Raw genomic sequence first — 14,617 nt, 5'->3', positions numbered from 1 at the left:
CATTTTTACACATTGCGTATGCATTTTAATACTTTTCTTTTTGAACAAAACGCGATCATCTTGCTGTCGAGTGTATATTCAACAATTATTTCACGAGCGCACGTTGGATATGAGACGATAGGTAGGTAACAAGGCGCGTGAAGCGCCGAGAAGCTATAATCCTCTCAAGTCCAACAAGTGCGAGTGGAACAATTGTTTTTGTTAAAAACAGTCAATAATTATTGCTAGATCTTGCTGATTTCGCTTTGAGGGAACAACTAGAAGCCAATTCAATGGTCGCTATTTCTCGGGCATGGTATAATGGCTCATATACCATGGCCGCTAAGCCAATCAAATCCCTTAAATTGCATTATACAATGGTCCACTTTTTTTAATATTTGCTGTTACCTTGTATATGTACCATTACTACAGAAGAAGTTTGTGCACGCCTTTGCCACCACTCTTTGAAATTGAAACTCATTCCACAAACTCTATAAAAAAGATAAACATTTTAGTATTTGTGTCAAGTGCACCTTTTAAGAGTATCCTAAGACCTTGTAGATATCAAAATAATTTTATTATGATAGTGATCTTTCTTCATTTAGGAACCCCTGGGATCAGTTCAATTTTCAAGAAATTGCGCAGTGGTCGAATCAAGGCAAATGCTACATTATACGATTCAAGCAGGAAGTAAAACTGCCTGATTCTGATTGGATATCAGAATTTTGTAATAATCATATCTCGACTCTTCACTGGAGTTGGGCTTCAATGTGAACAAGGCTTTACATAGAATACCCAGAATCATATTAACAATTTAAGCTGAATATCTCCAAATAGGACATTGAAACCTTCCCAAAAAATGGCACAAACCGTGGGTCATGTACATTTACGTTCTATAACCTCAAGGACAAAATTAGAATAGGGGACCTTTTTTCCTCAACTACTATAAGTTGTCCTTGTTGGCGATGTCAAAAGAGCTTTAACGCCTTTATATAATTGGCATTAAAAGGGATAGAAAAGGAACATAATACGGCATCGTAACTTACAATTTTGGTTGCCTTTTCTACTATTTTCTACCATAAATCAAACATAAAAAAATGCAATGGTTATGACGCCAGACAAACTTAAGAAACTTAAGAAACAAAAAACAAAACTTCTTTGTTATATGTTTCCTGCACAAATTACAACAGACTTTGAAATGTGTGGGAGCAGCGGACCATTAGAAACGTCCCTTTAAAAAATTCCGCTGTTGTGTGGTGAACGTTAAAACAAAGCATTGTGCACGGTTGCGGCCCTTCTAACATAATTGCAGCACTGTTACTTTCAACTTTGAAGATAGAAATATTTCAAAACCAGTCCCTCAGGTAATTATGAAATTTAGGGGGTGTTTACATGTGAAAATTCGCACCGGTGCGAGTTTGCTACCGGTATGACGTTGTGATTTCGTACCGTGTTTACATGAGGGGATACTTTTTTTCGACCGACGCGATTTTGGCGCCATATTGAATTGAATATCGAAGACCGCTCATGCGCTATCCATTCCAGACTCCCAGGAGAGTGATTTCATGCTGCAGCGAGCGGCTGTACCGCGTTTACAGGACATCGGAACGAGTTTTCGTACCGGAATGAAAATCTCGCCCCGGTGCGGTTACCGGGGTGAACTCGCACCGGTATGACTCGCTTCGGTACAAGATTTTTTGCTGATATCATGTAAACGAATACAGAGCCACAAGAGGGAACTGGAGTGAACTCGTACCGGAATGAAAGTCGTGCCGGTATCATGTAAACACCCCCTAAATTATGTTCAAGACACGCAACCATCTTATTTCAGAAAGTTACCTTGCTTGGAAGACTTAACACCATTAGCACGGTATTAGAACCTGTAAAAACAGTTAACGTTAATATGATGTATAATTATTATCTGATAATGTCCTAATGAAAGGCGTAACTCAAGAAACCGTTGCCTGTGGTGGGAGTAAAGTAGTGCACACTTGCTAAGGTTAGTTTGATTCAGATGTAACAGAGCTCTGTAGAGGTTTGTCATTCTGGGCCGCAGTATGGCAAAGATGGCGCAGTGGTGAGAGCACTCGCCTCCCACCGTGCCATCGTCAGTTACAATGAGTACAGTAAAACTGCGCTCATATATTTCAGAGAGTAATAGGTTAATTAACATTAATTACTTACATGACAATTACAATTTTTAAATTAAAGAGTACGCGGATAACGACAGATTAACATGTTTAACCTGTTGATTGAGAGTAGGCTTTTCCCACTATATATGCATTACTTCCTTCAGTTTTAGTTGAAAATTAGCGCAGGTAGAGTCTAAATAATCAGTCGTCGTACCCAGGTTACTCAAGAGTCCAATTTAAAGGCATTAGGTTCGATACATGATTGGAGCGGCGTCTGGAACTGGCCTTAGAACTAGCATATAAGCTTTATAGTGAGGTTTTAAAGAGATCAAATTGCAGCAGGAAGTCATCACCTGATAGTCACTTTACAAAGTATTAAGTGACGCCCAAACGTTAATTATTTACATAGCTTCCATCGTCTAAAACGGTTACGCAACCATTCAAGGTACCCATTGCATGATCAAAGTTTAGTGCTGAAACACCACAGTTTCTCATGCAGTATTTAAGTCATAGCAACCTTTACTTACCAACATACACTGAGCAGTCGTGCCCCACAAAATGTCTCTTACAGTGGCAAACAAATTCTGGGATAAAACAGGTTCCCCCATTTCTACAAGTACCAGGACGGCAAGACATAGGGGACTTGGTCGTTGGCTCACTAGATGGTAATATTGCCGCTGTTGTTGATTGTGATGCTGACACCAACACTGATAGTGGTGTTGATACCGACGGTAGCACTGATGTTGACACTAATGCTGACGCTGATGAGGACGATGGTGGTGCCATTAATAATGACAGTAATGCAGAGAGTGATGGTGACGATGACGCTAAAACTGATGGTAGCAATGATAGTGTCACTGAGGCTGACACTGATGCAGACACCGATGAAGATAACAATGTAGACAGAGGTGGTGATACTGGTGGGGTCACTGACAGTAACACAGATGATGACACTGATGATGACACAGATAATGGTACAGATGTTAACACCGATGAGGACACAGATGATGAGACTGATGAGGACATTGACGAAGACACTGATGAGGAAACTGATAGTGACAATGACGGTGATACTGATGATGACACTAACGAGAACATTAATGTTGGCACTGTTGGTGACACTGATGGTGACAATGATGGTGACACCGATGGTGACACAGATGATGACACCAAGGAGGACACAGTTGTTGACATTGTTGGTGACAATGGTGTTGACACTGATGGTGACACAGATGGTGACAATGATAGTGACATTGATGGCGACACTAATGATGACACTGATGGTGACATCAATGAGGACACTGATGTTGGCACTGATAGTGACAATGATAGTGACAATAATAGTGACACAGATGGTGACACTGCTGGTGACACTGATGAGGACACTGATGGTGACATTGATGGTGATAATGATGTTGATGCTAGTACTGACACTGCTAGTGATGATGATGATGATGATGATGATGGCAGTGATGGTGGTGGTGATGTCGATGTCAATGCTGCACCTGAAAAGACAATCATACAAGCGTTTTTCAAACGATCAAATTTTCATTTTACTAGAAAATATTTTGGAACAAATTTCACTGCTCCATGTCGCATGAATCATGTCGTGGTTTAATGGCTAGTGCTGAAATCTTCAAACGTTTCTGTGATTGCCAGTTAAAAAATTAGTGCTGTTGTGGAGCCGGATGGCTACCACAGAGGCTGAAATCGAGATTTTACTCGGCCTCATCAAACATATTCATAAACAATCTCGAAGTATTAGGGCTTTGGTAAAACAGTGGGGAATTTTCACAGCCGAAATTCTTTTTGCACTCCCATCTTCATGGTAATATTTACATGACATGACACGAAAGTGTCTCTAATATGATGATCTGTTGACAAAAGAAGTAACCCCAACTCGTTCGCAAAGAAAATCACTTGATTCGCCTCGCATGACTAAGATGTTTACACCATTCAGTAATTCTTTACACGAAATGGCATTAAAGTGCTTCTGATGTGACTCTGAACGAGGATACCAAGGTTGCCAGGCGTTTTTCCTATATCTTCATAAATAGCGGCCTTGTTGCGAAAAAGTGTGATGCGGGTTTATGTCCTCTGTGCGGCATCAATGTGACTCAATCAAATAAAGTTAGTGTTAGATTATCCTTCTACCCTATAACTAACGGGTTTTATCTTCGACTCAAACAGTTTAAGGCTTGGGTTAAGGGCTTTAACGAGGAAAAATGGTTTGTTGGGGAACAATGGAAATGACACTAAATCGAAATTTTGCAGATTGAAAGGCCTTATCATCATTAGCATTTTCAACCACAATTAAGCTGTGCTGTAGATCACGTGACAGGTCACGTGATATTCTTTTCCAGGAAAACGCAAGGATTGAAAGGGAAGGGAATTACAACCAAAACGGTTTACATTGTCGATTGCTCGGTAAAAATAATTTACGAGGAGAAGGGTAACTTCTCAGTCCAAAATTCAACCTTTCATTTTTTATAACTGTAATTTAAAAACTTGAAGATAGTCATTGCAAACGTAGAATGTTGAATATTTTAAATCTACATCGGAAACGCTAATTTATTTCTGTATATACACTAGATTCGCTTCCATATCGCCCATGTACGTACTTTTATTATCATTATTATTACTTATATCAATAAATCATAAGTCACGTGATAAGACCTAAGTTAAGACTGAGTAATCAAGGTAACACAAAGTCTTATAGTCAGGGAAAATTTCATCCTGTTCTAGGTAGCCAAACCGAGAATATTGTGGATTAGTCACATCTTCCGAATGCCCTTCAAACTCGGGCCTTTACCTCGCTCATCCCGACGACGGCGTCGTCATCATCAGGCTCACCTTCGCGGTAGCCGCTCACGGGGAAAAACCCTCTGGCACCCGACGGTATTCATAGTTTCCTCTTATCAAACTCCAAATTTGTCAAGACCACAGCAACAAAAAAATGTTGAGAGATGCCGGATCTTATTATTTTTTATGATCTGCGCTCCGACCTGAAGAGCGAAGACTTGACGCCGCTTGCCCCCGATTTTTCTTTCTTTCTTTCTTTTTATTGTTTGCCACCAAATATAATTTACAAATTGTAAAGAAATAAAGGAAAATGGCGAGGAAACACAAAGAAACCATAAGGTTTATGCCGCATGGGCTTCCTCAACTAATGTTAAATTACAATGTAAAGATTCATTCTTCTGTTTGTGTTTGAACATTTTTGACGCAAGTTTTGTTTATGAGAGTTCAGGGCAATGGCAAAATGTGGCCGAAAATTTAAACATCAGGAAACTAGGTTGTTTTATCGTTCAGTGGTAATTGTGGTTTTTAAATTTCTTCCAATAATTTCCACAAAATCGGCAAAAGTTCACCATGAATTTTGAAGAAAAGGTGGTTTAGTTTACAATGTCAGCTTATGGCGTTTTCTGAAGTTAAATACGAAAACAGTTCAAACTCCAAAACATTACGGTGACGTTATTTTTCTTTATTCCACTTACGTGAAGTGTGGCACACTTCGCCAGGGTCCAGGTGATCTGGGCAAGAACAGGAGTATCCACCGGGTATTAGAAGACATAGATGAGAACATCCAGCGTTAGAGAAGGAACAGGGATGATCTAATAACGAAGATCAAACACTGATTTAGAAACTTATTTAGGTTTGCCAGAGAAAAGTTGATGACAAACTGGCATTTTTAACATAAATTACGACATGACAGTAAATATTACTGTCATGTCCTTTAAGGTATGGTGTACGCTGATACAAGGTACAATGCTGGCCTAGTGTTTCGTGCGCGAAAACCTGGGCAACACTGGCAGGTAACAAGCAAATGGTATCCAAAGATTGAATGGCCAGTCAGGGCAGAGCCCGTAAAAAGCAAAGCTCTTTGTTTGGAATTTGGTGTCATTAATTAGGTTTATTTGGAGAATATGGGAAAATTCAAAATATAAGCAAAAAAAGCACAGCAGATTACGCAAATTACGTTAAAATGATCGACGTTTCACGGTGTACTGACTATTTGCAGTTTAAAGCAATCAAACAGCTCATATCATTCACGTCTAGTTAAATGCATGGATTATGGGACTTTCTAAAGCGCTCTCAAAGGCCTGCCTACCTTTTGCTTCTCACTGAAAACGTCTGGATTATGCAAATGTAAGGGTGCCGTTGATATGGGATTTACAGAGGGAAAACAATCCTTACATACCTTGTCAGAGAGAAGCAACAGATCAGGATTGAAAATTTCAGGGCACAAGGACCGAGTATAGTCTGGTATAATCATAGGCAGGGAATACATGACATGATTAAAGTTCCGCTACTCGACTTACTGACCCAGAGTCCTATGCTCACTGAGGCTGTATCCATGGATATCCATGGGCTGCCCAAGACCGGTGATAAAAGGAGTAACATCACCACCGTTTTCTTTGTTGGCTCGATAGACACTGTCCAGTTGCCAGTCAGTCCAATACAAGTAATCTCCAAGTAGTGTCAGTCCAAAGGGATGAGGTAAGATAATGGAAGAACTTATTAACGTTACCCTGTTATTTGTGATCAGATCCAAGTACTCCAGTTTGTGATAGTGGCCATCTACCCAGTAGAGGCGGTTTTTTTGCTTGTCAAGGGTCAAGCCATTTGGCCATTGCAATCCTGAATTCACCACAAAACTACGCTGTTTTCCAGACATGGTAGCCTTTTCTATCATTGGGAAAGATCCCCAGTCTGTCCAATACATTATGCTATGAAAATATAGAGAATGTAGTAAAAAATGGTCTCATCTTCCAATGCTTGGGTCTAGTTTTGGAAATGCCGTGGCAATTTCTCTTAACTTTCAAAGGCTGTTTTGTTCAGGGGCGGATCCGGGAAATCTAGAAAGAGGGAGCCGAAGAATTGCCAGAGCGCAAAAGACCACCCTTCCTCCAGCCAGCAATTCAGCAATTCAGACAGACTTTAACAAACCGATTGAGTGCATAATACCAATCGAAAGACGGTTACCTTCACCCTATACCCCCCACCCCCTACCCTCCACCCCCAATCACTCAATCCGTCCCTGTTGTTTGCACTTCCTTCACTACAGAAAACAATTACGTAAAAAGGTAATTAATAAGGTGAACTTTTCCACGTAACCTTACCTGCTTTGATCAACAGTGTGGACTTATTTGCTAAAATTGCCGGTGCTCAAGAAAAAGTAATGTGTACGCTAACTCGATGCATAACAAACATTTCAGCGACCATTGAAGAAAACAGACGCGAAAGAAACGTACAAAAAATCAACAGAGAATAAAACAAACCCTTTTGCAACATCCAGCACAATATCCCTTGGCTCATCCAGGTAACTTGTTATGAGGGCTTTCCGATAAGAACCGTCCAGTTTGGAGACTTCCAGTTTGTTGGTTCCTGCATCTGTCCAGTAAAGGTTCCTCCCAACAGGATCTACTGCCAATCCATCCGGTGTTTGTAAACTGTGGTTAAAAATGACCTCTTGCATAGAGCCATTCAGAAACGACCGAGAGATAGTGCTCCTAGTTACATCTGTCCAATACACTCTATCCTCTACAAAATCATAGCCAAGGGCAACGGGACGACTTATAATGCTTGATGATATAGGCACAGAGGTCAACAGTCGGGCATTATTTGGGGAGGCTTTCATCACCCTACCTTTTTTACCATCTGCAAACAGTAGAAACTGCCCAGCACCTAAAACTTAAACAGAGACGAGGTTTAATGAATAACTGATACGGGGTTAAGTTTCTAAAGAAACTGTGGTACTGCGACGCGATCGGTGGGGATTGGAAACGAACGTTTGGTTTTATCAACGGAGTTGATAAGCTAATTTGGGCCTCATTAAGGGATTCGAGTACTGACGTTTCCAGCATTAGCCCTTCGTCAGGGCGAATCAAAGAATTATGGGTTTTATGTGGTATATATAGTGAACAATGGAGCTACGCTAATGATGGGGGTATGGTAACCTGGAAAAGAAGAATAAGCTATTCAAATTAAGAGCGTTGGTTGATTTCGTGGAGATCTGCCATACTGTATGGCAAAAAAGCGTGGCATCCTGCACTGGGACAACGAGAAGAAAGGAAAGTCAAGCTTGAAAGAGGCTGGAATTCCTTTGTGTTTGAATCTACTACATTCTTTTACCATCCAGTGTGGTGGATTTTGTACCATGCGACCAATTAGTGCAAAAGGCCCATTAAGACTGTATTAAGAGTGCCGGTTTGGAAGATGGCTTTTTTGTTCTGAGCTTTCGTGGCTTTCTGTGTTACCATGATGGTTAGGCAGGTTTAAGCGTCGAGCGACTGGTTTGGATGCATCTTTAATTTGTCATATCTTTCAACGTCTCGAAGCCGTCGCGAAATCGGTCGCCTAGTCGTTCTCCTGTTTCACCAATGTATACCTTCTTGCATAAAATGCCTTTTATACAGTAAGGGTGCGTTCGATTGACCCTATTCCGGAATAGGAATACATACAATGATTACTAGAAATTCCTCATGAGCGATTTTTAGAGTTGCTGGAATACAAAATGGTTCTTAAATTATCATTTGTCAGCGAACACTTGTTGAAATGTCTTCGCAAATTGACTTAAAAAGAGAAATCTAACAGCTATTTCACTTATTCTTCTTCTTCCGGAATACGGTCAATCGAACGCGACCTAAATAGCATTAGCAAAGATGCATGTTAAACGGTCAGTGATTTTAATAGATCTCCACGTTTTCCTCGAAAATGCTCCCACCAATGCTCCCACCAATGGCGTAGCTTCACTGCATACTACATAAACGACATACAAACCACGTTAATTAAGTGTTGTTTTAACTAAATATAACCACCGTTCATTGGGATTCTATGCACGTAAAGACTTAATAAGCTATTTCGAAGAAACAAAGAAGAATCAATTGTTCCTTTACCTGCTTGACAAGTTTTTTCATCAGATTCCAAAGTAAAACCATCTGGGCATGCGCACTGATATCCATCAGGAGTCAACAGGCATAAGTGACTGCAACTACCGTTATTTCTTTTGCATAGTTGGTTACCTAAACACATCAGCAGTAAATTGCCTTTTAATCCAAGATTACACAATTGATAAACTTTTGAGGGCAAAATAACCGTATGCTAACTGGTTGGGACAAAGTTAATTTTTTAAATCTGATTTCAGTTTATAACATTATAACTGATACATTTCCCATGTGGAAGGAACTTAACGTAACCTGTCTGAAGAGAGAAATTTCTACTAAATCTGCATCTGTAGCCGGCCATTGATTTTTCTAACGGATAGGTATGAGACAACTTGTCGTAAAATACCGACAACAAATCCCCATATACTCGCAAACAAAGGGGTATTCCTATGATAATCCCCCACAGATTTAAGCCCCGCCTTCTTTTCTTTGTTTTTTCAGTATAAACACTTCAATTTTTCAAAACACTCTACACCTTCAAATTGAAAAGCAGCTAGTTCGTTGCCATAACGATAATGTTCAATGGACACTTGAGCTACTATTCCGTTTTGTTTTGTTCTGGTTTCTGTTGTGGATGTTTTTAATCGGTGCTTTTGCTCCAACGAATGACCTGTCTTGATGGTCTCTTATGACGATAAAGAGCTTTATCAAAGACCAATAAATTGAAAACTTATTTTGATACTGCTGTATGTTACTATCAACGTTCAGTTCCTCTCAGCTCATTTTGAAACATATTTTGTACCTCTGGAAAACCCCCTCGTCCAACCGGTTTAATTAGCCCAACCAAGTCCCAAGATGAATGAACTAATGGCTTATAAGCGGAATTTTACTGCAAGCGTCCGGAGTACAAGAAACTATAAAATCTAAATGACTTTTCCGGCAACTACACGTGTAAGTCAAGCCCAATCAGCGTTAAAATTTCTTATTTTCATCCTTTCTGTTATGTTGAGATACAATAGACTGAAGAGGTCTATTGACAAAAATAATGAATCTCCAAACTATGTGATGTCTTACCAGATTTTATCAACTTAATAACTGTAGATGTAGATGTAGATTGATAATAGTTCTTAAGCAGAAACGCGTTTATTTTTGTCTACCTGCAGAAGCTGGCTGTCTTGACTGATGAAGTAAGGCAACGCCAAAAACGAACTCTGGTGCATATGTTACTATGTCAAACCTGCCTAAATAGGCACCAGTCGTCCAATTAAGTTTTTCGATAGAATAAGTATTCCAGTCGCTCCAATACAGGACGTCATCGTACACAGTGAAGTCAAAGGGATGCATGTTGTGAGACGGACGAATCGGATTTGTTATTTGGCGTCTGTTATTCCCATTCAAGTCAGTAGAATCAATAGCGTCAATCCATGCGTCAATCCAATAGATACGGTCCTCTGTATAATCCACAAAAATGGCATTCGGCCAGTTGTGATTGGAGCTACTAAGATCAACAAGGACTGTTCGATTAAGTCCAGCAAGACTTGCTCGCTCGATCTTGGGAGGTGAGCCCCAGTCTGTCCAGAACAGCAACCTTCAGAGGAAAATTTGGCTTTGTTTTAGTTTTGTGTTTAGTTCCATGTTTTTTGTTCCTGTTGCACGTGGCATCTGTATCAAAAGCTGACTGTCACAAAGTGATATTTTTAAATTCTCTTATTTTAAGCAAATAAAATGTTACATTGTAAAATGGTAATCCGTTTTACTAACTAAATTTTACCGTAACTGAGTGTTCGAGTTTTAGTCATGATCAATATCGCTCGTTTAATTTTAAAGAATAAGAGTATATTTACAAGAACGAAGGGTCACCCTAGTGCTAGGGTTACCCTAGCAAGAGGGTTAAAAATAGCCCGGTTTTACAATAAAATTTCCCAAATAGGGTTACCCCATCACCCGGGTCAACTATACTACAAATCGAGGGAAAATTATAGAAATTGTAAAATTGGCTTGTAGACAGTTCACCTGAAACATTTTCAATTTCTGTGGTGAAGGGAGGTGAAAATTGGGTGGCACTCGTTTCGCATTTTGACCGAACTTTTCAACTTTTCGGGGGCCTGGAAATAAGTAAAAAGTTGTCCGTAATAAATAAGTAAAAAGGTATCCCCAGCAGAGCATTTACAAGGTAGGTAGAGTTACCCTGGCGCCTAGCTAAGTTCTAGGGTTACCATGATGCCAGGGTAGCCCTATCTGCCTTGGAAACACGGTGCTAGCGTAACCCTAGCAATTGGAGTACCCTTCCTCCTGGTAAACGGGCCATAACGTAACATAATCAGGTGTCAGTCAAACAACATCATCATGAACTTTCAACATATGTGCAAACGTTTTGGGGTTTAGGGACCTGTTTAAAATAGATCAAAACTTGGACAGGCCATGAGTTGTTAGCAAGTTATATTGGTGTTCAGGTGATCTTGCCACCTTCATAATTTCACCGTACTCTTCCTATGTCCCTTGTTTATAATCAATAACTACATAACTATAATTCAATTGAAAGCAGGAAGATAACAATCCTCAAATATTCACTTTCACTCACCCTTTCTTTGGGTACAGAGCTACTCCGCGCGGCTTGCCCACGTCCTCGACAAACAATAGCTTTCTTCGTGATCCATCCAGCGAAGCAACTCCAACTCTCCCCTTACTGAAGTCTGTCCAGTATATCAAATTACTTTCCCATTCAACAGCGAGACCATCGACATCACCGAGGTCGTCTGTAATGATGTCCTCGACATTCCCACTGCTCTGCAGCTTCATACGTTTAATAACATGTTGTTGAACATCGCTCCAGTAGATCGTTTTGTCCCTGACGTGAACATCGACTGCGACTGCTCCACGAAGGCTCGATACAAGGTTAACAACTCTGGAGGTAGATAACTCAATACCGTTGATCTGTGTACTCGCACTGTATATCAAGCAGGGTTCAGCACACTTTTCTACCCCTGTGTGAAAAAAAGTAGATTGTATCACCGGTTAAAAGTTGATCATACAAAAAAATATCAGCATTTTTCTTTCAGACATTTTATGGTCAGTGTTGAATGTTTTGAAATTTTGCTAACTGCATGAAGAGACACCAAACCCTAAAAATATAATTTTATATATATACCGTACGAAATAATTCACTAAAAGATCAGTTGAAAATAGGTAAAAAATCGTCGATAAATAAACAATTTCTGTTAATGAACACTGGGTAGGCAAAAAAGTTTTCAGGCTCGAAATGTTTTCGGGAGTTTTGAAAAAAACACGCCAGGTCTCCAAACTTTTTGACACCCCATTTTAAAAGGATTTTACATTCAACATGCTACCGCGCTCTAGAAAAGGTTACAACAATTTATTAAATTTCAAAACCCCGTGAAAGAAACGTTATTGTTTGTTTAAACGCATTTGAAATACTAAAGTTAATTGTACTTCTTTACGAATTCTCTATGAATATAAAGGTTAAAACGTTGCTGATCTCTTTAAGCTTGTCTTGCGTTTTTAATATGACACCCCGTCTCCGAACATCTCAAAAATGAAACTTCGTTCAAGGTCAGGGCTTACAAAATCACGACCTTTTTGGGCAGCACATAGCGGTATTGGTCTTGTGAGGGAGCCACGCTTAAAATAGCGAATTTCTCTGCAAACATGAAGTAAAGTTCTGAACTCCTCGAATGATCGAATCTCTTAACGGTCAGGCATATTACTTATGAACCAAGTTGATAAAACCAAATATTCGTTGTGGAAAGCTTGTTGTGTTAAATCCGGAAGTCTGCTTACCTATAAACTAAGAAAAACGACTTATCAAAATGGTGTTTAAAAATTTGCATCCTTTCTCGTCACGCAACACAACCTTTTCCGGGACGAATTCAATTCAGTCAAATTTTGTAAACAAACCAGCGGTTGTACAAATTAATCCAAAATGGCGGAAGCTGAAGTCAATGGAAGTATACGTGCACTCACTGTGTGCTCTTTTGTTCATAAAACAAGCTACAGCTGCTACAAGGTGAAAACTTCCAATGTAGCAAGTATTTTTATCTCGCCTCATTGCAAGAAAGAAAATTAAGGATAACTGTTACTTGCTTTGTTGCCCTTTTGTTATTATCGGCACTGATCCAGCAGCTTCGACTTCGACCTCGAACGAACAGCGAAAGGATGGAACTGAGGAGACTGTTTGCAGTACATACTCCGACAGTTTGCGTTTCAAAAGCCACTTTCCTGTTCATTCTGGACAAAATTACTCATGAATTCAAACAGATCAAAGTGTGCTGACTTATTTGAAAATTTCCTTTTAACAAGGCAGCTCAACAATGCTATCCATGTTCTAACATATATATACAGCGTTCATTTCGAGTGTATCATTACACATACCTTCCGTGGAACAAAGTAGAAATAAAACAACAGTTGCCAACAAACAGTGTTTTGTCATGTTGTCCTCGTCTGTTAGCCACCTTCAGGCTTCAGGGCAGCAAACGTGCTAAAAGGGTGAGACTGATCCTTCAAAATCCAGGCGAAATTGGACTGAAAATGTTCTGCATCAGCTATCCATCAACTTAAAAAAGAAGAAAAGGCAATTAGCGGAGGGCTGCACAACAAATGATACTGGAACATGTGCCCACGATAAGTTAATTCAGTAACTTGTAATTGTCCCGATTCTCAGAAGGAAATTAACTAAACTGTTGCTCCCAAATCAGTTTTATGGTTTTCATATTTTCCGGTTTCTTTGTATAACAAGAATTAGGTTTTTGCGGTTACTTTACCTGATATAGACTGGATATGCTTTCCCACGTACGATTAAGTTAACAAAAAAATTTACAATCCTTTCGTTATCCTTCGTTTAAGCTACTGTTTCCTCTGAACGTGCACAGGAAACTTATTAGTTTTAATCAACGTGCCTGATCGTGTAAAGATTAAGTCTTAAACGCCGAAAGCTTTTTACCCTTTTTACAAGTGGACACAGAAGTAAGTTCTGAAACATTTTTTTTACTTTTTTCGCTTCTTTTGCTTTTTAAGTTCGTTAATTTTAGCTCAGTTAGTCTAATAGTGGTTTATATTTCGTTATTTGTTTCTTTGTTTTCGAAAACGTTTCGCTTCGTTTCGCTTCGCCTCGTCTTCACTTCGCAATAGTGGAAAGATGGAGGGACTACATATTATGACATAATATGCGATTAACACAGTCTATATAGTGTAACATTTTAAGCGACTAACTTTCGTCGGTGTTTTAGTATATAGTTAATATACCGACACGAAATTAAGCAAGTAGTTATCGGCTTAAAATGTCACAGTATTATATAATATACAGACCAAAGTAAGTCGCCTAAAATGTTACAGTATATATACTGAGATAACAACATATTATGTCGTTGTCTACAAACCGCCGAAAGATGGAGGCGGTTTTGGGCCACTTCTGTACACATCCGGAACACAGTATTTTTCACAACGGTATAAAATGTTATCCAGCTTATAGTGTAGAGATAGCCTAAACGTTCTACTGTGAGAACTGAAGCTCGTTTAGAATTATCCGTCTAGCGGGAGGATCTGGAATTCACACTGATGCGCACCGTCCTGTGAGAAATGCTCGGGTGCGATCCATTGAGCCAA

General features: G+C 39.6%; 1 protein-coding gene across 1 annotated transcript in view; it reads right to left on the bottom strand.

Moving 5' to 3' along the window:
* The window catches only part of LOC146466184 (uncharacterized), a 40,178-nt gene that overhangs the window by 24,080 nt on the left and 1,481 nt on the right, over positions 1–14,617 (bottom strand). The window contains exons 2-11 of the mRNA XM_085127678.1: positions 13,388–13,568; positions 11,580–11,982; positions 10,156–10,586; positions 9,011–9,136; positions 7,394–7,805; positions 6,438–6,841; positions 5,609–5,725; positions 2,639–3,616; positions 1,819–1,859; positions 388–470 (exon numbers count right to left, since the gene is read on the bottom strand). Coding sequence (XP_084983804.1) covers positions 388–470; positions 1,819–1,859; positions 2,639–3,616; positions 5,609–5,725; positions 6,438–6,841; positions 7,394–7,805; positions 9,011–9,136; positions 10,156–10,586; positions 11,580–11,982; positions 13,388–13,445 — 3,053 coding nt within the window. The 5' untranslated portion in view covers positions 13,446–13,568. The remainder of the gene's footprint in view (positions 1–387; positions 471–1,818; positions 1,860–2,638; positions 3,617–5,608; positions 5,726–6,437; positions 6,842–7,393; positions 7,806–9,010; positions 9,137–10,155; positions 10,587–11,579; positions 11,983–13,387; positions 13,569–14,617) is intronic.

Source organism: Pavona decussata, unplaced genomic scaffold, assembly GCF_977016875.1.
Source record: "Pavona decussata unplaced genomic scaffold, jaPavDecu1.1 SCAFFOLD_152, whole genome shotgun sequence".
Classification (NCBI taxonomy): domain Eukaryota; kingdom Metazoa; phylum Cnidaria; class Anthozoa; order Scleractinia; family Agariciidae; genus Pavona; species Pavona decussata.
This window is presented reverse-complemented; position numbering and strand designations above follow the sequence as displayed.